The sequence below is a fragment of the Tamandua tetradactyla genome, chromosome 9, assembly GCF_023851605.1.
Source record: "Tamandua tetradactyla isolate mTamTet1 chromosome 9, mTamTet1.pri, whole genome shotgun sequence".
Lineage (NCBI taxonomy): Eukaryota > Metazoa > Chordata > Mammalia > Pilosa > Myrmecophagidae > Tamandua > Tamandua tetradactyla.
The window spans coordinates 81,034,384-81,058,268 of record NC_135335.1 but is presented as its reverse complement, the minus strand read 5'-3'; the positions used below and the strand labels follow the sequence as shown (position 1 = coordinate 81,058,268).

General features: G+C 37.2%; 1 protein-coding gene across 8 annotated transcripts in view; it reads left to right on the top strand.

Annotated features, from left to right (window-relative positions):
• DROSHA (drosha ribonuclease III) overlaps window positions 1-23,885 on the top strand; it is a 171,025-nt gene that overhangs the window by 21,830 nt on the left and 125,310 nt on the right. For all 8 annotated transcript variants that reach the window (XM_077116892.1, XM_077116891.1, XM_077116893.1 and 5 more), the window contains 6 exons: window positions 945-1,025; window positions 7,577-7,663; window positions 9,652-9,738; window positions 16,232-16,303; window positions 17,888-17,969; window positions 18,828-18,902. In XM_077116892.1, coding sequence (XP_076973007.1) covers window positions 945-1,025; window positions 7,577-7,663; window positions 9,652-9,738; window positions 16,232-16,303; window positions 17,888-17,969; window positions 18,828-18,902 — 484 coding nt within the window. The remainder of the gene's footprint in view (window positions 1-944; window positions 1,026-7,576; window positions 7,664-9,651; window positions 9,739-16,231; window positions 16,304-17,887; window positions 17,970-18,827; window positions 18,903-23,885) is intronic.

Below are 23,885 nucleotides of genomic sequence, written 5' to 3'. Positions count from 1 at the left end.
TTCTCATGCTGGTGCCTTGTATGGAATAACCATCTTCTTTTCTTGTCCTGCACAGAACATTCTTTTCTTGTCCATTTCGTCTGTGAAGCTTACCCTGTCCCACCACTGCAGTACCAGCAATATCTCCATTTGTACAGATTTCTTTTTCTTTTAAATTTCTAAGTATATCATATGCGTGCTGTTTCTCTCTCTCTCTTTTTTTAGAATTATTTTTATGGAGAAATTTTCACACACATACAGTCCATTCACAGTATACTGTTTCTCTTACCTAAAATAAATATTCCTTAGGTACATGGACCCTGTGTTACTTGCTAGCTTCATCCTTTGCCCCCCACCTCTACCGCCCCACCTCCATGCTTAGCACTCATCTTTCTTATCCAGGAGGCATTCATAATTACTCAGTGAATTGTGTGGAGTAAAATAAATTCAAGTGAGAAAACAAACATGGTCCAATGTTATCAATGTTGAAAGTTTTTCCGGTTCTGTTAGGCATTTTCCTCACTCTGTTTAGGAGATACCTTTAGTTTCTTTTTTAAAAACATTTAATCTGCAGGTCACCTTGAAAGCATTCTGTGTGTTCCTCTAGGATAAAACATATGGTTTTCTTTTGTGAAAATGTCATTTTTCCTGAAATGAGAAATAGGAAAAAATGTACTGAAAAGTGGTGGGAGAAGATGGGGCAAACAGTGTGCTGACGTTGATATTTTCTGCTTGGCTACACAAATAACTCAGGAATGCAGTGTTGTCATATAGCTTCCCTCTCTCAGACAATATAGACAGTTTGCAGCTTTATTGGTTTTGGAACATCCGCTTAATCTTCTATCTGTGACAGTCTCTTCAGAACTTCAGTACTCATGACATTAAAATTTACAGTTTCCAAGGCATCATCGTGCATGGTGTGGATTTTCCCCCCGATAAAACGACTTACATTCTTTCTCTGACAGATGAATGATGGACCACTCTGCAAATGCAGTGCAAAAGCCAGACGTACAGGAATTAGGCACAGCATTTATCCTGGAGAAGAGGTAACTGGTTTGAATTATTATATTTGCAAGTGCTGAGAAGCCAGAAGTAGGCAGATGCTGTTGCCGTTCTTTTCCCCCAAAATAAAATAATGCCATCGAAATAGTCTTCATATTCTCTAATAGTCTCTGTAACTGATAATTGCAGAAGAAAAGTACATGGGTTTCGGGATAAAGTGAGGAGTATTACAAATGGAACATTAAAAAGTTTTGAAAGGTACTTTATTTAAAATAGGCAAGGTGTGTTTGAATGTATTTTTTTATATGAATATTCAAAACTCCATACATTGCAATAATTTTTTCATGTTTTTATCATAAGTGTTAGGAGTTATCCTGGACAAAAAGATCTTACCAAAGTGTTTTGAGGCATGTGCCGTTTTTCCTTAGGGTATGTAAGGTAGTCATTTACTTTCTGTTTATGCGGGAGGTCCCCTCCACTGTTGCTGTTGTTAGATTCACTGTCTTTTTGTTAGTCTGTCATGCCCATTATACTGTGAGTAATGTATCTTCTGTTTTAATCTGCATATAACCTGCCCTTAGTTTGTCTGGGCTTTCTACCTGTTTGACTGAATGGGTGAAATACTTTTACATTATAGAGCTAAATATATCAGCTCCCTGTAAATGATTTTCCTTCATTTTTCCCTGTTATCTTTTAGTTTTATAAACTTTTAAAATTAATCTTAGCATCATCACTTTAGCACATTATTTTTAAAAACACTATGTATAAATCCTTAGTTTCGATTTAAATCATGTTTAGGGCTATTAGAATAGTTGAGACAGTGACTGATAATTTGTAATACTTACCTCAGTTTTATCCCACTAGTCACCGAAAGTCAGCAATTAAAGAAAGGTCTTGTGGGACAAGATCTGCACCATGCCTGAGTTTCAGGTTGGGGTCTTGCTGGATGAGGTTTGTAGTGCAAAATGTTTATTAGGAATCAGCACCTGGGCAAGAAGAGAGTAGAGGCAAGATAGAGGAGAGGAAGAAGTCAAACTGATGTAGGCCTACTAGAGCCTGGCTTGACGGAATTGTCTTGCATTGGGCTGAAATGGCCTTCATACTGTCAGCTCCCTCATTCCCAGAGGTAGGCTGTCCTAGCAAGGACAAAGCCTTGGGGAGGAGGCTCTTTAGCTGAGGCAGTCCCTGAAGGAGCCTAAACTGGAGACTACTGCTGACTATGCTCTCCACAGCTGGGGTTTAGGCCCTTCCTTGAAGGGGTATTTGGGTGGATATTGGTGCTGGCTGAGGACCTGAGGGTCAGGAAGGCAAACCCCTACTCGGGGTATATGTGTATTATCATGAGAACAAACTGTTGGCCGTTTTGGAAGGGACCTGTGTTGTCAACTTGCTCCCAAGGGTCAGATTGGTCTCCTTAAAGTGTGGTGCCGTTTTGGGGGCTTAGTTGGTCATTGTAGCTGACGGCTTGACATTCAGCATGTTAACTCTGGGTAGCTGATGATAGGCTGTTGAACAGCACATGGCCAAGTCATTTTGTCTGCTTGGTGGTTTAGTACCTGTCTTAGAGTTCTTTAGAGAAACAGAACCAGCAGGAGAAAACTATGAGATTTATAAATGTGTCCAGTGCAACCATGGGAATGGAAGAGTCCAAAATCTGTAGGGCAGGCTGTGAAACTGGCAGCTCCAATAAAGGGTTTGGATGAACTCCACAGGAGAGGCTAGCTGGCTGAAAAAGCAGTGAAAAAGTTTCTCCTCTCCCTTAAAAGTCTTCAGCTGATTGGATTATCTCATTTGTGGGAGATGCGCCTTAGTTGATTGCAGCTGTAATCAGCCACAGATGCAATCAAACCATCTGATTTAACGCACCAGCCTCCCGGTTTGTCAACCAGCCATGAAATATCCTTGTAGCAACGGTCAGGCCAGTGCTTGACTGACCAGACAACTGGGATCATCATTGGGCAAGTTGGCACCAGAATCTAACCATCGCAGTATCTATTCCATGGAGGATACTTTGATAGACATTCACATGTTAAACAGCGCTCTTCATGCCCACTCCTTTATGTCCATCCACAAGTTTTTACCCCAAAACCTTCCTATACCTGATCTTCCCATCTTTTTCCTTCTAGGCCCTGACCAGCTGGCACTGCCATTTGTGTCTGCCTATGGGTCCATGTATTTTCTAACCTCTGGCCACTTCTCTTTCCACACAAAGTGGATGACCAGGTATACTGCCAAAAACTCTGCCTAAAATTCTGCACATTGGGAGGATTTTCCCTCATCTTTTAAGGCCATCCCACATTGAGGCTGTAGTGTAGCCTCTTTTTGGCTTTTACTCACATACTGACTATCCCATTTGTAAACAAAGCTAGGGCTTTTTCCTTTGCTTCCTGCTGGTCATATGGGATTCACTACATAACCTTAGTCACCAGCTGAGGGAGGGTTGCTGGTACAAAATGGTGGATGCTGTGGGGGCCTGGACTATCTGCTCATGCAGCTTATTTGTATCGTGTGCTTGTACTTGTGTTCAGTTCTGGATGCACCACCTCCGTCTTAGGACAAATTATTGCTGGTCCCACCCAACCTTATGCCTTAGTGGGTCTGACAGAACCCAGCTTATAATCGATGGTTCCAGCCACACACTTATTTGGTGTCCTTTTGTCAGGTACTCCTTATTCACCAGGGTCCAATAGCACATCAGGATTTCTTTTTCAAGGCACATAATTCTTCATTATAGATTATATGGCCCTATCCCAGAACCCAGGTATTAGTGGAGGCTACCACAAACTCCTTCCTCATCTTTTCCCACCAGTCAGTACAGTAGGATCTGCAGAGTCGTATGGCTCCAGCAGCAGGTCTGCTTGTACTGCAGCCTGACATGCTGAGGCCTTTCTTACATGGGCCCCACTCAAAGCCGGCAGTCTTTCGCCCCATGTAGTAAATGGATTGGGGCAATATTCTTCCTTTATAGGATTTGTCTTTCACCCTCTGGAGCCTGTGTCTTATCAAGAATTGTCACCTTATAATCAATGTCAAAGATGTAATGGATCAACATGATGTTCTGTGGTATGAGCTTTGGACTATGTTATGATAGAGGGTGGTAGGAGAGTTAACACAGCATCGGGCAAAACTGTAAATATATATTGTCATTTCTTCTATGTGTACATGAACTATTTCTGATCCTTCTTTTTGACTGGGATAGAAGAGAACACATTCACCAAATCAATAGCTACATAACATGTACCTGAGGTTGTATTAATCTGCTTTGACTAAATTACAACTTCTGGCAAGGCAGCTGCAATCAGAAGTACCACCAGGTTGAGCTTGGAGCAGTCTACAGTCATCCTCCAGAATCCATCTGGGACCATATTATTGGTGAATTAAACAGAGATGTAATAGCGCCCTCACCCTTACATCCTTTAGATCCTTAAGGGTGTCACTAATCTCCACATCTTCCTAGTGAAATATTGTTTTTGATTTACAGTGCTGTCCTGGAGTGCATGTGTATGTCTTTAGTGTAATTTTGGTGGCTTTTGCTTCACCTTCTCCAGTATGATAGCTCTTACAAGTCAAGTACCTAATCTGTTGGTTTTACCATCTGCCAAGTATGTCAGTTCCAATGATGCAACTGGAAACCATGGAAAAGACTATGGCATGGTCTGTGGTCTCAGTGGGCCCACGGGAAGCCAGAGCTTGGCCAGGACTTCATTTATTACCTGGCTTTTACATTCCCGTACTTTAATGAGGGTGCCAGGATGATGTGGCTGATATCCTAATATCAGTGTTGATTCACATACTGCATCCATCATTTCCTTGAACATTTCCCCAGTGTACAGTTACCCAGGTTGAATGGCCAGAGGTCTCTTTGGGGCATCATAACCATGTTTACTTGCCCTAGTGTTGCAGGGTTTTCCTCCTTGGATCTGAGCACCTCTTCAGTCAGTGGATTTCAGTGAAAAAACTTGCTGAGGTCTGGAACTAGGTGAGGGATCTTGACTCTTCATTGTGGTGACCTGCCTTCAGCCTCTTGGCTATCCATTCTAGATTCCTTCTGCTGGTACAAACTAATAGTACCTTTGTCACCTGCCCATTTTTTTGCACCAAGGGGTGCCATGCTTTATTAACTATTTCCATAACTCTCAGTGGGTCATATCCCTTTGGGTATCACTTTCACTGTACTGGTTGCTGTGGTAATTGGGCCACCTTCTGATTTCTGGAAGTTAAGTCTCATCAGCTGGCCTCTTGTTTCATGGTCCTGTCATCCTCATTGCTATTGGGGAGCTTAGCTCTGTGACACCCTCTTCTGTCAGCCCCAGGCTGCAGAGGAGAGCCACCACTGATATTTTTAGTGATGTTGATGCCCCTCTCATAAGCACATGTCCTTAGGCTTTCCCATGGAACATGATTAAATGGTATATTTTCCAACCATAATACTATATTCCAATGTGCCCACTTCCTTGAGTCTTAGCCTCTATCATCTGCCATGATAGTTCTGAAATATCAGCTTTGCTAAGCCTGGGTTGCTGTGTTTCATGCTTCTGGAATCTGTGTTAGGGAGTTCCCAGCATCTTTTGGAGTCCTTGAATCCTTAGTGTTCCCAAGTTAATAAACTCTTTAATCAGTTTTATATTCTGGCCTCCTTGAGCAGGTATTCTCAGAATCTGATTATACTCAGATTTCTGCTGCTGCTGGCATGTGCTGGCTAATTCTTCAGCTTCTTTGGGATGTAATCATTTTTCCCAGCACCTCACCATCTGGTTTATGCTGTGAAATAACACTAATACTAGGTGTAGTGGTGGGGAGACTTGATGGGTACTGGTTGTGTGAGGGGGGGTGGGGATGGGGGGGAGGGGTCGTTGAGGCAATGTGGCTTTGCTTCCATTGTCAGTCAGAAGAGGTGAGTGTTCGTTCTTACTAGGAAAGAATGGACCACCTTGGCAGACTCAGCAGGTTCAGAGGCGTCTGAAGAGTCAAAACCTAAATGTCTTTGTTAACTTTTCCAGGGCTCTGAACTGAAAATTATAGACTAGTTGAGTCCGTCTAACTAATTAGTCCTGGGCTTGGCTCTGGTGTTCTCTAACCACTCAGTGTAGGAGATGAGAAGTCCTTTGTATCTCTCCAAGAGGATCTCTGACTTTTACATCTGACTTCCAATTGCTGTTACATTTCTGTAGAGCAGAAGTATTAACATCACCAGGAACTTGCTAGAAAGGCAGGTGTTCAGTCTGCCCCAGCCACTGAATCAGAAACTCTGGAAAAGGTAAGGGCAGGAATCTGACTTTTACAAAGCACGCCCTCCAGATGATTCTGAGGCACACTAAAGTTTGAGAACAACTTCAGAGAATCAGTGGACTTATCAACATCTCATTGTCCATATAGCTACTGCTTCCTCTGTAGTCTTAAACACCTGCTATATTGTACCTGCTGGTACAGACTGGTACAGATCCCAGTTTTACCACCTCTGAAAGTTTGAATTGGCCTGCCATCTTGTGCCAGGGGCTGTTGTGATCCACATACTACAGGTGATGGGGTTCTTATTGCAGCTGGGTGGTAAGTGATGCAGCTCCCAAACCCCATCTTACCTCTTGCTTTCTTGTACATTGGTACTCTTCATATCAATTTCTACATATCGGGTATAATCCAGAAGCAGATGCTAAGATGGCATTTGGAGCCTATGATAATTTATTAAAGATCTTCACTTGTGAAAGGAAAAGGGTGTGTGCAGGATTGGACAGACAGATGAAAAATGAATCAGGTCTGGAAAAACTTTGGCCAACCTGGCAGGGATTGATGGGGCAAATGTTGCCTATTAGAATTGAGTTGAAATGACTGGGCCTTTCTATCTCTGCTTAACTCAGTTATCTGATATGGCCATGCCAGGTGAGAGGTGTCTGCAGCTGAATTAGTCTCTGAAGGAGCCAACAGCTGGAGGCTGTCTGCCGACCACCCTTTCCCTACCTGGGCAGCACATCCTTCCTTGAAAGGGAATCTTGATGGTGTCTCCTGTTTTTAGCACTGTGTACCGAGTGACTTGACTGATACTGTTTTGTTTTCTTTCAGTTTTCCTTTTCCCATCTTTGGCTCCATGAAAATTCACTCAACCTTTCATCCTTCCTTCGTTTGTGACCCCTTCCATAACTTTAAAAGTCTTTTATTTTTTATTGGCCTATTTAATCTTTCCGTTAATTTTTTTTTCTTACTAAATCCCACTGTTATTACTTCTGAGATTAATTTCCCCTACGTTTTTTTCAATTTATTTGGAAGTTTATCCAAAAGTCAATTATTGTGTTATTTTACAAATTAAAAAAAGACAGTCATGGAATTTTAGAGCCAGAGTGATCTTGAATCATATTGTCTGAACCCTGTGTATCACACATGAGGTAGTGGGCCCGTCACAGGTTAACTGGTCAACTTTATTTCAATCATCTAGTTAATGGTTAAGTGAGTATGTTTTTTCATATTCACTCCAGTCTGTAAAGGAGCACATATAAACACCTTTTTTGTCAGATGTTATTCTAGAAAATATGATCTATTTTTAAATAAAAATATTTTGCTACTTTACTTTTAAACTCTCTTTTGTTTTCCACCCCCCATCCAGGTCATCAAGCCCTGTCGTCCCATGACCAACAATGCTGGCCGACTTTTCCACTATCGAATTACTGTTTCCCCTCCTACAAACTTTTTGGTAAGTTCTTAACAAAATCAGATTTCATTTATTTTAAAACACAAATACGTTGTTGAAACTATTGATTCAGTTCTTAACTATTTTTTAAAAAAATATTTTGCTTTTTCTTTTTTGGTATGATGGACCTATATTGACTTTGATTTTGGTTTTCTCTCACTATATTATTGTATCTTCTTTCATCTATATTGTTGCTATTACAGATGGATCTTATGAAAAGTGGGAAGACCACAGAGCACTTCTATACCTCTTGAAAATCCGGGAATAGCTTATACATCATGTCTACTGATCTGAACCAAAAAACTATTTTATATTTATGATGATAATAATAATATCTAAACTCCATGGAGCATATGCTGTGCCCCAGATACCATTCTTGTGTTTGACATGCATTAAGTTATTTGATTTTACAACAAACTACGAAGCAGATATTATCCACATCATACTGATGGAGCAGTAGTCCATCAGGAGATTTTGATTTCAAAATTAGATTATTAATTATTATATTCAAAAATAACTTTATTTAGAGTTATAATTCATATGCCATAAATTTTACCCATTTTTAGTGTATAATTCATGTTTTTTTGCATATTTACAGAGTTGTGCAGCCATCACCACAACTTAATTTTAGAACATCCTTATTATCCTAAAAAAGAAACTACCTATTAGCAGACACTTCCCATTCCCCCTACTGCCCAATATTATAGGCAACTCCTAATGTATTTTCTGTCTCTATAGATTTACCTAGTCTGGTGAAATTGTCATCCTCCAATATATGGTCTTTTGTGACTGGCTTCTTTCACATAGTATAATGTTTTTATTATTCATCTGTGTGGAGTGTATACAGTAGTTCATCCTTTTTATAGCCAAATAATATGTACCATTGAATGGATATGACACATTTTGTTTATCCATTCCTCAGTTAAAGGACATTTGTTTCCACATTTTTTTGCTGTTATTCATAGCATGCTGCTGTGAGCATTCATGTACAAGTTTTTGTGTGTATGTTTTCATTTCTCTTGGGTATATACTTGGGATTGGACTTGCTGGGTTATATGGCAGCTCTGTGTTTAATATTTCGAGGAACTGCCAAAGTGTTTTTAAAGTGGTCACGCTATTATTAATCATTGATTGCTCAGAAGTTCCCTTCATCACGTTTAATTTAGACCAGACTTGTTTATGTTACTCAAATAGAAAGCAAGAATAATATTGATAAAACAGATAATGTACTTATTTCTTTATGTAATGTTTAAAAGAGGGTTGAATAACTATGTAAGAAATGTCAGAATTTGCTCCATACGTAGAACTTAAGAGAAAAGTGGTGGACTTTGAGAACATTATAAGAAAGAGTATCCTTTGTGTTTAGATTCACATATGCAATAAGTACCGATTCTGTTTTCAGGTAGAAGGTAACATTGTTAATTGAGGTCTTTGAGGTAATGAAGGAACTGATTTGTGGTAGCATTTTTTTGTGGCTTGACAACTTCTTGGAGAGGCTAGAAATGGAGCTTTTAGGGATTGAGCTTCTGGCACCCTGAAACCTCTCAGAGCCTTCCAGGCTGATGCTGTACTCAACTCTGCTGATACTGAGGCTTTTTTCACTTTGAGCATTGGGTCAACTATGTTATTGTTATTTCTATTAGGACTACTGTTAGTTCAGAGCTATAGCTCAGTAAGAACAAAACTGACAACGCTGTGGGATTAAGTAGAACAAGTTCCTAGAGAATGAAGCCGTATAGCTTTTCTTTTCTTTATGGCACCTATAATAAACATTCTTGATGATCTCAGGACATCATTCTCCACCAAGCCAGAGAATTTCACCTAAAAATAAAGTTTTGTATAATGTATTCCCTGTTGTCAGGAAAAACATTAACGGAGTCCATGAAGGCCATTTATTTTTCCTGCTGATTGCTTTGTGTGGCAAGGGAATTCTGCACATGCAAAGCATGTCGTTTATTAAATTCATGTTTTGTACTTCTGTTTTCTTTTAGACTGACAGGCCCACTGTTATAGAATATGATGATCATGAATATATCTTTGAAGGATTTTCTATGTTTGCACATGCTCCCCTGACCAATGTAAGTATGTGCTAATTGGCTTTCTTTCTTCCTCTCTCTCTGCCTGCATCCCCTTCCTTCCCTGCTTTTTCTTCATTTTTATTTCTTTCCAAAAGTCAAAATAGATTTCCTTTTGTCTGACTTCTAAGTAATATTTACTTTGCATCCCGCAGCTTGAGCTGCAGGAAGTCTGCAACAGTGTATGTCAGGTGGGAGTGTGACATCTGTGCTAATGAGTCACAGGTTTGGTCCACATTAAATGGTGTAAGTAAACATGTGTCAGAATAACATTTTGAGAGTGTGAAAGATTGAAAAAGAAGGTTAAACTGTGGAATAACTTGTTAAAGCTATTTCAGGTTGGGTGTCCTTCAAAAGAAAGTTGGAAAGTTTTAGGGAAAAAACTGCTACGAAGTCTCTGAGCTTGTTCAGAACATTAGGAGCCTGAATTAATGTCATACGTTGTTTGCTTTTGAATCCCAGGCATATGTCTTCTTTAAGAGACTTTGTCTGACATACAGATTCATATTTTTATACAGGTATGAAGGCTGCTTTGTTGGTAATCGATTGAAATGGAAGTTCTTTATCTGTGAGTCAAACTCTTCTGTCTCAAATCTGGCAATTTTAGAAATCGTCTCACTTATTTATATGGCAGCAGCATTGGAAAGGGATTATAGCAGTAGAGTTACCAAGTTCAGATGCTGTAACAGACATTGTTGGATTATAGCTGTGGTGTATCTGTCTACATCAAAACAGAATGTTCTTCAGTCCTTTCTGGTTTGGTTACATGAAATTACATCTGCAATTTAAAAAGCTATTTTAGTACTATTTACTTAAAACATGAAGTTCTGTTCTTTTGGAGAGTAAAGTAAGAATCAGCAATCTCTGCTTTTCCTTGTTGCTTCCTGTCATTCCTTTTTCCCTTTGTAAGACATGATTTCATTGTACTTATACTAACTTAAAACAAATTGTTTTCTTAATTAGATTTTCTTTATTCTATAGTATATTTTACCCTAGAGAATTTTCTTTGAGAAGATGAATGCATTGTAAATGTAAAAATAAAATCATTTGATGATACATGTTACATTTACCTCCAGGGTGGAACATCTGCTCACCAGTATAGAAAAAGGAATATATATTGGACCATTCTTGAACAGTCTTTAAGGAAAGGCATTAGAAGGTTTTTTGAATTCTGGTGGATAATTTGTCGTTTGTTTTAATGTTTCTGTTAGGCTCTCAGACCCTTTGTTAAAATAAATCTGATAGTCTGAGAGTTAGAAAGTTTTTTAGAGATCATTTAGTCCAACTCCTCCCCGCCCCAGTGCATTACTTTTTTCTTCAGAGGGCTGTGAATTTTAGAAAAAAATACAAATAATTTAGTTAGCTTGGATATATTTAAAATTGTCTGTTATCTGAAATCCCTAGAAGTAATATTGGTCTTATTTTAACTGTTAGGATCACCTTAATCAAAAAAGGAAACCAGTGTGGACTCAGAGAGACCAGGATTTAAATATTAGTGAATTGTACCTATTAGCTGTATGACTTGACAGTTCAATCTTTATTTGGCTTTCTTATCTGTAAGATAGGGTATTAATTGTAGCAATCTCATAGGCTTTTGTGGAAATAGATGATGGATGAAGTGTTTAGCTTGGTGCTTGGCAATAGAAGATCATCACTGAATATTTGTGCCTCTTATTTTGAAAATGGTTAAAACAGACCTAGGTTTGACTCTTTATTCTAATTTTTAACTCGAATTAAATATTTTTGTAACTTGGGAGAAATGATTTTTCGAGTTTTATTAATGATAGTTATGCTTTAGACTTTACTGAGAATTAGAAATAGTTTTTAGTGTCCCTCAGCCCAAGGTTTGGAATTGAAGAGTGTTAAATTAATTGCAGTTGTTCCTACAGTTGTTAAAAAATAAAGGACTGAAAAAATTCCTGACTTCAGCATATATCGTATGTTAAATATTAAAAACTTGAGAACTTTATCCTGAAATGAGGAAATAGGCCCCCTCACTTATATTAGAAATGTTGATTAAACAAATTGAGTTTTAAGCTGAGTGTTGTACAGTTCCTAGGAATTAAATCCATCAAAGGCCTCTTGAATGTTAAATAGCCTCCCCAGAAAAAGAATTATTAAATTGCTTTACTGTTCTAATTTGTTTTCTTGCTAGAGACAAAACATCACCAAGAAGAACATGCAAATGATAGTAATAATAGAAATGAGACCAAATCTAGTTCCAGCGAGCTCTCTTAAGGTCTTTTTAAATTGAAATGGATTGAAAGCCTTGATGGCTAACTATGGGAACTTTAGAATTTTTATCCTTTTATGAAGTATATCTGCTATTATTTATTATTTATTTTTTAAAAACTTCTCCATTTTTATTTAAAGCCCATCTTTTAAAAAAAATTTTAATGTATTTTTATTGCAATGTCGTTATACTCCACACCGCCCATCCAAAGTATATAATTAGTTGTTCACAATATCATCACATAGTTGTGCATTCATCAGCGTGATCGTTTTTAGGACATTTGCATTACTCCAGAAAAGAAAAAAGAAAAACCTCATACATCCCATATCCCTTACCCCTCCTTCTTATTAATCATTAGTATTGCAATCTACCCAATTTTAAGTCTTACATACTATTATTTATAATACCTGATGTTAGTAAGGGCTTTAACAATGTAACGTTATGAAAATAAATGTATGGGATATACATACATATCTTATCTCAGTCTCAATCCCAGTCTCAAAAGTATAAGAAAATGCCTTGATCATTTCCTTTCCTCCTTATTTGGCTTTCCATTCCCAGTGGCCTTCCTAACCCCTGGATTGGTCATTCAGTACCGGAGGTAGTATGGTTAAGATGTAGAAGTATAGAAAGGATTTTTTGTGTGTGGGTTTGTTTTTTGTGTTTGTTTTTTGTAGAGTGATATAGGAGTTAGTATCAGCCAGTACTTGTTATTTTTTACTTTTAATGTATTCAAATACATTCTAAGAAATGATAGTAGACATTATATTATTGGATGGTATTGACTGGGAGCCTTTTTGGTGATCTTTGAAGTATTACAGTTCCTTGGTTAACCACTATATAGTAAAATGACAAGTTCTTTTTGAGTTTCAGAAAGAGATCAAAGTTTGTGTGTCCAGGAAGGGCTATGGTGGCATGTAGAGAGAATAGGTCCAAGAAGGAATTCCAAAAAGTAATTTCAATTAATATGAGATGGGGAAAGTACTGTGTTCATGCAAATCATCTAATATAATTCTTTTGAACATGGTAGCAATGAATAAAATTTGCAATATTGCCTTTTTTCTGCCTGCCTCTTGAGTATTACCAAGGGTTCTGGTCCTTTTCTCTTTTATTTTCTCTTTCCTAAATTAATTCAGTCTCACTCACAGATTTTCCTCCCATACATATTCTGATACCCACCAAGTCCATATTGATAACTATTATGTGTAGCTCTGTACTCCACACTCATGTCAGGTTATCTATTGTCTGTTGCCCACTTGGATGTCCGCTTAGGTAGCTCAACCTCAGCCTTCACAAAACCTATCCATCTTCCCCACATGATGAGTTTGAGGTACACAAGGGACATGCTCATATATTTCTCCTTTTCTATTAATGCCATCATGACCTACCTGGTCGAGTGAGTCAAAAACACACGAATTATCCTGTATTCTTTCTTCTTTCTCAGTTCCACTTCAGAGAGGTCATCACTGTGCATGTCAGTGCTGTCCAACTATGTTTACCATTTTTTCCCTTTTGTGTTAGTTTGCAAGCTGCCAGAAGGTGATATACCAGAACTGGAATGGCTTTTAAAAAGGGAGTTTAATGAGTTATAAGTTTACAGGTCTAAGGAAGTCAAAGTGTCCAGATTAAGGCACCAATAATAGATTGCCTTCACTTAATAAAGGCCAATGGGTCTAGAACACCCCTGTCAGCTGGGAAGTTAGGTGGCTGGCATTTGCTGGTCCCTTGCTCTTGGAATCTGTTGCTTTTAGCCTCTGTTTCTATGGGGGTTCCATACTTTGCTTCTCTGGGGCTGGCTTTCAACTCTTGGCTTCCTTTGGCTCTTTCCAGGTTCTGGCTTGCTTAACGTCTCATGGTGATGTCTGCTGGCCTCCAAGCATCTCCACACATCTGTGTCTGTGTCTCTGTTCTCCAAAAGTTGGTATCTGTGTCAGCTCTAGTCTAAAGTTTCTGTCAGCTCTTGTTCTGTAGGCTCTGACTCTCTCCAGAATGTCTCCAGAATGTTTTAAAGAATTCCAGTAAACTAATCAAGACCTACCAGGAATGGGTGGAGTCCATCTCCATCTAATCAAAAATTCACACTCACGATTGGACACGCGCCATCTCCATGGAGATAATATAATCAAAAGTTTCCACTTCCACTATGGAATCAAGATTAAAAGAAATGACTGATCCCAGAAGATTGGATCGGGATTAAAACATGGCTTTTCTGGGGCACATAATACTTTCAAACCAGCCATACCTTCCTTTACAATTTGCTCTCCATTTGGCTCCTAAGCTATTTCATTAGACCTCAGTCTCCTACCTCACTTCTCTAATGGCATTTCCACACTGTCTCCCTAGTGACCCATTTAAAATAAACTCAGATAGCCTCGACTTAAAATATTTGAATTACCTTACCATAAGAATAACCCCTATTTTTTAATATGGATTATGAGTAATGCATAATGTATTTCTTACTTTCCTCTCTAGAATCACCTTCTCTTCCTAAGCATTTCATTCTCTGTACTGCTAAATGACTTATTTTCCCCTAGGTCCCTTTCTTCATCTGGCTTGAAGCCTAAATACTTGTTCTTCTCCATACTTTATTTTCCTGATGGCCTGAAAAATTTCTCCCCATTTTTCAGGGCTTAATTCAAATATTTCCTCTTTGGGTCATTTACATTTTATATATATATATATGTATATAATTTTTTTCTTTTGCATAGGCAGGCATCAGGAATCAAACCCAGGTCTCTGCAGCATGACAGGCAAGAACTCTGCCTGCTGAGCCACCATGGCCTGCTCCGCTTTATACATTTTTAACATTTTTAAAAGAATTATCAAGTTACATTGTATTGTATTCTATTTTGTATTTGTTTACATGCCTTTCTTCCTCTTATCTTTTAAGGAAAAGGGCTATGGGTTATTTTAGAGAAACTCTGAGCCTAACATAGTTGTTAGTAACAGATGTTTAAAAATGTATGTTGAATCGTTGCACAAATTTGTAACCCTCACTTGTGTTTAAATGACTGCAGAAATAAAGCAGAACTTAAAAATGATAGTGACCTTAGAATCTGGCTTCAGTTTATTTAGAATACATTATCACAAGAAGGTTGAAAATTGATATCTTATTAAAGTTGTTATGAATCTCGCTTAAATTAACTATCCTTAAGAAAAATAAAAAGCACCTAAGAACTAAATTTCATTTCTCAGAAGAAAAATTTCCAGTAGATGGCATTATGAGACTATTTGTCAATTTTTCTTACCATTCCTTTTGATGGTAGAATTAAAATTTGGTTGTTTCTGACTGCCGTGGTTTATAAAAAAAGACTATATCTGTATAAAATCATCTTATGGACAGATTTAGCTGCAAGAAAAGCCCACTTAATACTCTTTTCCCTCACTAGTCAGTCAAGCCACTGCAGTGACCGCCTTCCTTCCCTTTCTCATTCCTTGATCCATTCAAAAATATACCAACAGAAAGCCTATTATGTCCAGGCACTAGAAACTATATTGGTAAAACAAGACAGAAGTTTCCCGCTGTGGCTTCCTTCAATTTCACGGATACCCTGAGTATTAGAATACGAGGCGAGAGGCGTAGACTCTAGTGGCTAAGGGTGCTAAGAGCAAGACCTAATTCATCAGCTACCTGTTATCTTGGCCAAGGTACCTGGTAACCCTCTGCCTTAGTTTCCTCCACTGTAAAATGGGGATAGTAGTTGAGGATATCTCATAACAATGTTGTGATAAATGTGTGAGTGAAAATATGTGAAGTAGTGGAACATTTCTTGGCTCTATGTTATTTTTATTGCTGTTACTGCTATTGCTGCAGCTCAAGAACCAAATAGGCTGTATGAATTGTACACAATTCAATGACTTAGGAATCTGTAACTGATAAATTGTCTATTTGCCATGCCTGATCTGCCTAAAGAGATGAAGATTCTGAAAGATTTAAAAACCTGAGAAAAAACGAGTTCATGATTATAGTTCCATTAATTCTTTAGAGATGATGTATTTGGTTTTAATGGGTTCTTGTCATGTTTGTGTTGCTGCTATTATTAAGGGCCAACATTATGCAAATTTCCTGTGGAGGCTGGGCCAGCAGGGCTTTTACCATTAAAAGCCAACAATTTTGGTCAAGTTTCATGTGCTGTGTTGTTAGCTGCTTAGATTTAGGTGAAACTCTCTCATTTGGTTCATGACCTTCTGGATCAGGTAGAAAAATGTGTAGTGTGATCCTGCAGGAAGGCATTGCAGACTGTACCTCTCTTTTTATTGCAGATTCCACTCTGTAAAGTAATTAGATTCAACATAGACTACACGATTCATTTCATTGAAGAGATGATGCCAGAGGTAAGGAAAAGATTATTTAACAGCTTGTTGTAGTTTGCTCTTTTGTTTATTCCACACTTACAATTTTAAACCATTGAACTTGGCCAGCTCTGGCTTTTTGCGATCAGAATACCCCTAAAGTATCATGTTCACTGTTGAAAGGGTCATTGAGGTGTAACATTAATGTCAGGGTCAAAATTTTGGTAGCTTTAGAATGAATTACTCGTTTTGAACCCATCTCTCCTTGGGTTGCATCTGCCGATAGTAACTTTACATCTGTTTCTAGTTCCTTTTGTGTAGGGGACAGATTTTGATTGCTGGTCATTATCAGAGGAAATTAGAATGGGGAAAATGAATCTGATACCTACTGGAACAATCTAATGAATCATTTCCAATGACAAAATCAATGCTTGGTTCATTTTTCTTCCCATGTATTTACATATTTTTCTTAATTGTTTTTCATTGCGGATGTTCAGCAGCAGATTTATCTAAATATATGCAAGAGATATAAAATTCTAAAGCAAGATTAATGTGAATCTCAGAATGATTCATTGCCCAATCTTGAATTTAGTGGTGTCAACAAATCACACTAAGAAATAACTAGGCAGCAAACAAGCTTGCGTACTTAACATTGTGTGGAGTTGGGGTCGATTTCTTGAGCCCCTGGCTCTTCTTAAAAACCTTGTTTAACAGTGCAGCTCTGTCATGGGCAGTGGAGCACTGAAGGGGAATTGATGGGCATGACATGCATGTTTAGTTTGCATCTATTTCATCTGAGCAAGTCCTGTTAATTCTACCTGCCTTTCAAAAAGAATTAAAGAGAAGGGACTGCCCGTTCATTCTCCAGCTTAGAAGGATTTTTCTGCTTCCTTTTGATTTTTAAGGTCAGAAGCCTTCATTTGCTATTGTAAAAGTTTATTACTTCTGGCGTGATCTCACGCAGGGTGATTTATGAACCTTGAGCAAAACAAGTAGGAGGAAGAATTATGAGACAAGTCTCACTTGCAAGTATATCATCTGTTAAGCTTGTTTACAGGAAAAATTTGGTACAAAGTTTTGTGGTTTTTCTTAGAACTTTGCCTTCATTAAGAATTTGAACTTTTTTTGTCCAAAGAACCTCTGTCTTATGATAATTCTTTCTGACGTTGATTCCAGGTGTGTTTGGTTGGGGTGAGGGGGTGGGGTCTTAGGTGGGTTTGGGACAGGCCTGTCAAAGCCTGGAGGTGTGTGTGGAATGTGAATTAACAAAAAGTCCTTAGGGAATTCTGATATGTTTTATAATTGTGTTAGAAAACATATGACATAAATGAGATTTTTCTTTATAAATTTCACAACGTTTTATTTGTACCTTGGGCATGGCTGAGTTGACACTTTTATAGGAATCCTGGTGGCATTACTGCCTAGATTAAGTCAGTTTGTTTCTCCAAGAGATTAGAGTTTTGGAGAGCTGTTCATTTCTACCTGAAATCTGCGAGCTATTGTAGGACAATGACTAAACATTTTAGGTAATTTTATGGTTTTAAGACATTAGACTGGAACAAGTTGAACCTTCAGTTAGTGTACATATACTGTACTACAGTAATTGGATTTTGGTTTATTTTTCAGAATTTTTGTGTGAAAGGGCTTGAACTCTTTTCGTTGTTCCTATTCAGAGATATTTTGGAATTGTATGACTGGAATCTTAAAGGTAAATAACAGGATTTAAAGAAAAGAGTAATGCTTTTAGAAGAAAGTTATGTTATATGTGAAAAGTTTAAAAAGGGGGAATGAGCATAGGTGAAATTCCTTTTATTTTTGGAAATCCTCAGGAAAAAGTGTTATTCATAGCAGCACTTGCTATCATTAGGCATGGGCAGGTTTCTTATGGGTGTTAATGTTGATCATCGTCATATAGAAAGATGGTACCAGTGTTATGAGTAACAACCTTGGTTTATGTGCCTTAGGAAAAATCCCATTAGTTAATAGTTTAAATCTGGTGGACTTGACTATAATAAAATTCCAAAATTACAATTTATTAAAATAAAGAGTTAGGTTACAAACAGATACACATACATGCTTTGAACTAGATAGATTTAAAAACTTGATACCTGCTTCTTGGATAATAGTTTACTCTTTGGAAGTGTCTGTATTGCAGTATATATTTAATTTTTTAAACCAGTGTATTGGCGAATGACTTTTCAAACCAGGTTTCTGTTAATATTTCTGAATTTTTTCAATGCACCTATTAAAATACAGAAATTAAACACTTCAGTTATCAGAAATCCCTTATATAAATATATTTTAAATAATTCTATATATTTGCTCCTTGGGGCTTTCATTCTCCTGCTGACTTGTACTAGTCTCTTTATTGTAATCTTCATTGGGTGCTTGTGGCAGTTGCCACATGATTGACATATATTGAGGAAAAGAGAGAGTGGGAATTTTTTATGTCTTACTTCTGGTGGTGTTGTTTGTACTTATGTCATCTTAGGCATTAAGTTACTTGTTTTCTAAGGCTGTTTTGTTATTTTTTAAATTTCCTTTTATTTTCATTTGCTTGTTTTAGGTCCTTTGTTTGAAGACAGCCCTCCTTGCTGCCCAAGATTTCATTTCATGCCACGTTTTGTAAGATTTCTTCCAGGTAATCTTTTGGGCTGTCAGTGACCTGGTGAGATAATATATTTGAAAACAAGCCTAACATTCTCTTTTCAGCCTTTAAGGATAATTTCCCTACCTTAGACACTATTGATCTGTTTTTTAGGTGGCATGGAAATGTAAAATTATACATGCTGATATATAAATCTGAATATTTTTTGGTAACCCCAAATTAGATGAGTAATGGGAGAATTGATTTACAAATTTTGAAAATCTACTTGATAAAATATGTGTTAAACTTAACATGGAATAAGGCACATGGCTTAAAAATGCATATGCTTAGTTGAAAAACAACTAGTATAAATTTTACATGCAATGTGACTTTAATTATGTTTAAAATTAATACAATAATGGTGGTATTCGGGTGGTGGGATTATTGGTGATTTTTTTCCCCTTGTTTTTAGACATGTGCTTTTATTCATTTTATAATAAAAAAAAGATATATAATGATTTTTTTCTCTTATGTCATAAGTAAATATATGACTTCAAAAGTTTAGCTGTAAGATATGGTATTATATTTAGTATTTAAAAAAATGGTTAGATTTTTAATGAAATCCCTTGGATTCCTTTCTAAGTTTGTAAAAACTTCTTCAAGGCTTATACCGTATTCCCACTCCTTCTTGCTTTAAGATTTCCTGGCCAATTTTAACAAGTGTAGTCAAACCTGGCTTATAATTTCCTCTCAGTAAGGTTCTATTACCAACCTAATGAACTTCATTCACCGTTTTACTTTGAGCCTCAACAATTCCTTGGGTTTTTCTACTGTAATGATTGTCACATCTCGGCTACCTAATCCCAAAGTAAAACCTTGGAGCACATTACCACCTCAAATTAATTCACTCCTAAAATCTCACTCTAGTATCTCACTTTTCAGTGACATCTTTCTACACTTCCAGCTCCTTCCTGCCCTATTCCCTTTGCCTTTACTTCAGATTTCCCCTTTCTTCCTCTGTACAGACACCTTTCTTTGCTTTCTCACTTGAATCCTCTTTTCAGACTTCTCTCTCCTCTAGCTGCCTTAGCCCTTTATGTATCTACCACCTTCCATATAAATATCAGTCCAGCCATTTGCTTTTTTCTCTTGTCAGTGGACCGTTCAGTGATACTGGAGAAAAATTATAACTGCTGCCATAAATCTGTGGTCTACAATGTCAACTTGATAGTTTTTCTGCATTTAATTATGCCTTTCCCCCATTTCACATAGTAGTAGTTTCAGAAATTCAGCCCTGTGTTCATGTTCTCCTCCTCATCCCTCTTATCCTCTTGGGGTAGGAGGCCTTGCCTCCCCCATGCCTGAGAACCCTCCTTTGAGCCTGAGTGGCTTCTTCCAAGAGTTCTCCTTCCATTGATAGCCAAGCTTTGCATACTGTGCCACCCCTCCCCCTGCCCCTGCCTAGGCCGTTCCTCTACCATTCTCCCACTTCGTTGCAGCATGTGTCACCAAACCCAGTGGGTATGCTTCAATTTTAGTATCTAAACTGGACTACTGACCTTGTCTTTCTCCTAGGCTCTTCTTATTTTTCTTCTAGCTCTCTGATTCATCCTTTGTAGCTTTTGTTTCTGAAGTAGATTTTCCTCAAGATTTTGTCCTTGACACCCTTCCCTCAATCCAAAACACTTAGTCACAGTGCTTGTTTTTATTTTAGGATAATGTTACTGATAGTTTAAGTTCTATTCTTAATGTTTATTTTGTTTGAAAAATGTATTTGAAAGCTTTTCTCCTTTCTACATGTAGTTGTATTTTATTGAGAAGCAACACCCCTTTTTCCCCAAGTGAATGCGTCTTTGATTTTGAGTTTTAGCAGTCAACTTATGAGAAAATGTTGCTAGAGTGGGTTTGTTGAAAAGCCTTTCCTTTCTTTATCTGCCTCTAGGCGTTTCATGACCAAAGAGCTAAGAGAAACTGGACAGTTTTTAAATCATCTGAAAGAAAAATCTTGTGTTGAGTATTTACTTTGTGAAATTTCAGCTCTTACAAAATGTTTCATATATATAGAGGTAACATTTAGGTTGTCAAAGAAAAAGGTCTACTGATTTATTTTTAAACAGAATTTACTTTTTTCATTGACTTACCTTGAAAAAATTATGTATTAAAAAACCCTGAAGAATAAAAAAAAATGCATAATGTATGGAATACATTCTGATATTGGATGGCCAATTATGGTTTGTTTTTCACAACATGACTTCATTAAAGCTTTTTTAGAAAACAGAATTAAAAGGAAAAATGTATTTGATATATATTTTCATTTTTATTTTCTGTATGGGTTTTTTAAAATATAGTTGTCATCATATTAACTTATTTGCATCCTACTTTTAATAATTCATTGAGAAAATAGATATTTTTAAAGGTCACAATTTATGCTAAACTTGTCAAAGAGTTACGTCAGTTTATGTCACCATGAGAAATGCATGATTGCTTTTCTCAACATTTTGGATTCTTCTTTCCTTTTTTTAAGTTTTCAACTGTGAGCTCCAAGAGGCTAAAGAGTAAATAGTGTCTGTCTTGTATCACCAGTTGCTCTCATACTACTTGGCACATAAGCAGGGACTCAGTAAATACTTTGCTGACTTTAATAAATTGGTCAAAATAGTGCCTCAGTTAAATACTCATTTATGTGGTTACTAATGAGATTGAACATGGTTTTCAGACACTTCTTGGTATAATCTCTCATTTTTTGAAATAAACCTTTGATTGAAGTATAACATAAATACTTAAATGTAAACAGATTGTAAATGTACATCTCAGTGAATTTTTAAAAAGTGAATATGTCCATGTAATCAACACCCGGATCAAGACTACCAGCATCTCAGAACCTCCCCCCTCCCTTGATTACTCTGCCAGTTACTCTCCAACCCCTCATGGGTAACATGTATTCTGACTTGAAAAACCATGTAGTTTTTGTTGTTGGTCTTTTGTTGTTGGTGTTGGTGGTGGTGGTGGTCTTTTTAAAAAAATATTTTTATTGACAAAACTTTACAAACAAAAATCCATACATGGTATACAATCAATGGCTCACAATATCATCACATAGTTGTTTATTCATCACCGTGATCATTTTTTAGAACATTTATATCACTCCAGAAAAAGAAGTAAAAAGAAAAAACTCATATATCCCATACCCCTTAACCTTCCTTCTCAGTGACCACTAGTATTTTCATCTATCCAATTTATTTTACCTCTTATCCCCTATTATTTATTCATGTATTAGTTTTTCCTATTTTTAAGCTTTATAACTAGAATTAGGCAATATACTCTTTTTTTAATACTGTTTTGAGACACCTGTAGTTCTCATTGCTGTATAGTATTATACTGTATGAATAAATCAAAACAGTTGTAACTTTTCTACTGTTAATGGGTATTTGAATATTTTCAGTTTTTGACTTTTTCAAATAGAGTTCATATGCTCACCGAAGACTTGTACATATGAACATATTTATGCTTTTATATATATACCTGGGAGTCGAACTCTCCTTTCAGTGTTGTATGGGAGTTCAAGTTATTCCACATTCTTATCAGCACTTGGCATTTTTCTTTCTTTTTTTTGTTTTTTTCCAATTTAGCCATCCTGATGGTTGAGATTTTTATTTCTTAAAATTGAATAATCATTTTACAGTTGCAGAATACTCCTGTAATCAACCATATACTTTACAGTAATTCCTGACAAATGCCCTCTACTATATAAATTATCAAGCTATATAAACTGAGAGACTTGGATTTCTAAGAAACAGTTTATAAAGTCTGTCAGTTCATTAATGACTGTCCAGATTCATTCCATGAAACACAAACTCCAGTTCTTCCCAAATAATGAGCTGTTGTCACAGTTCCCGTCTCAGTGCTGGCAGGATTCCTGCTAACCTTAGCTTACCCACTCTAATTTCTCATTTATATCATGTCCTACTTATCCTAGCTAGATAAAAAGTTATTTCCTAGCCCTCAGTGGCATAGTGCCATAAATCCCCAACATAGACATGTAGCAAGACAGACAAACCTTAAGAGGCAATTCATTAACATTAGCAAATTCATGGTAGTCTGAGAGCGAGTGTTGTTCATCTGCTTTAGAAAGTCATTCTACAAATATTTATGCAGTATAAGGGATGTACCCCTTGCTACCATGGTCCCTGGCAGGACTTGCTCATCTTACTTGCTTCAGTGATTGTTGTACCTCAATACCAAACATGGAGCAGAATCTCAATCTTCCTTCTTTATAAACCTTTCACTTGAGGTTATCTCTCCTGAGATTCTACTTTTTCAGTTACCAGTAGCTATCTTTTAAAGTTTTAGTTGCCATTTAAAATTCTTAGCAGATTTCAGTTATAAATTTAGTTTCCCCTCCAGCCTTACCTACTCTGTACCCGATGTGTGTATGTATATACATATTTTTTCTGGTTTCTATGCTGCTGTAGCACTTACCTCTCCCTCATCAGCAGCTTTGCACTCAATCTAGGTAGTCAGTATTCTTCTCATCAGCATTTGGTAACCTGCCTTCTTGATTTTGTAGGTGTTCCTTTCCTAAATGCGGCAGTGCCCATGACATTCATTTACTAGATTTGGAGCCTTTATGAGACCTTTGTTTCTGTTGTTCTTCTCTATATATGCATGCAATGCACAGTCAACATATTCTGGCTTTAGAATTTTTCTTGTCTGCCTGCTTAGTCAGGCTCCAGAAGCAGGAATTACCATGGACTCAGACTGATGGATGGATATTACGGGTTTGCCAAGCTCCTTAGCAAAGAGGGAACCTTGTTGATTGAGGCACATGTTAGGTGGATTAAAATTATTTTGAGACAGACTCTGAGAAGTATGCCCTTAACCATGGAAGTTTGTGAAGGTGACTGTCTTGGGTTTAAGCAGATAGGTTGTAATGACTTGAAAAAATTTTACTTCTGTGAACATTTATGTCTACTGGTAGATAGAATATGTCCTCAAGTGGGTTGGTTGTAATTTTTAGTTTACTCACTTCTCCTTGGA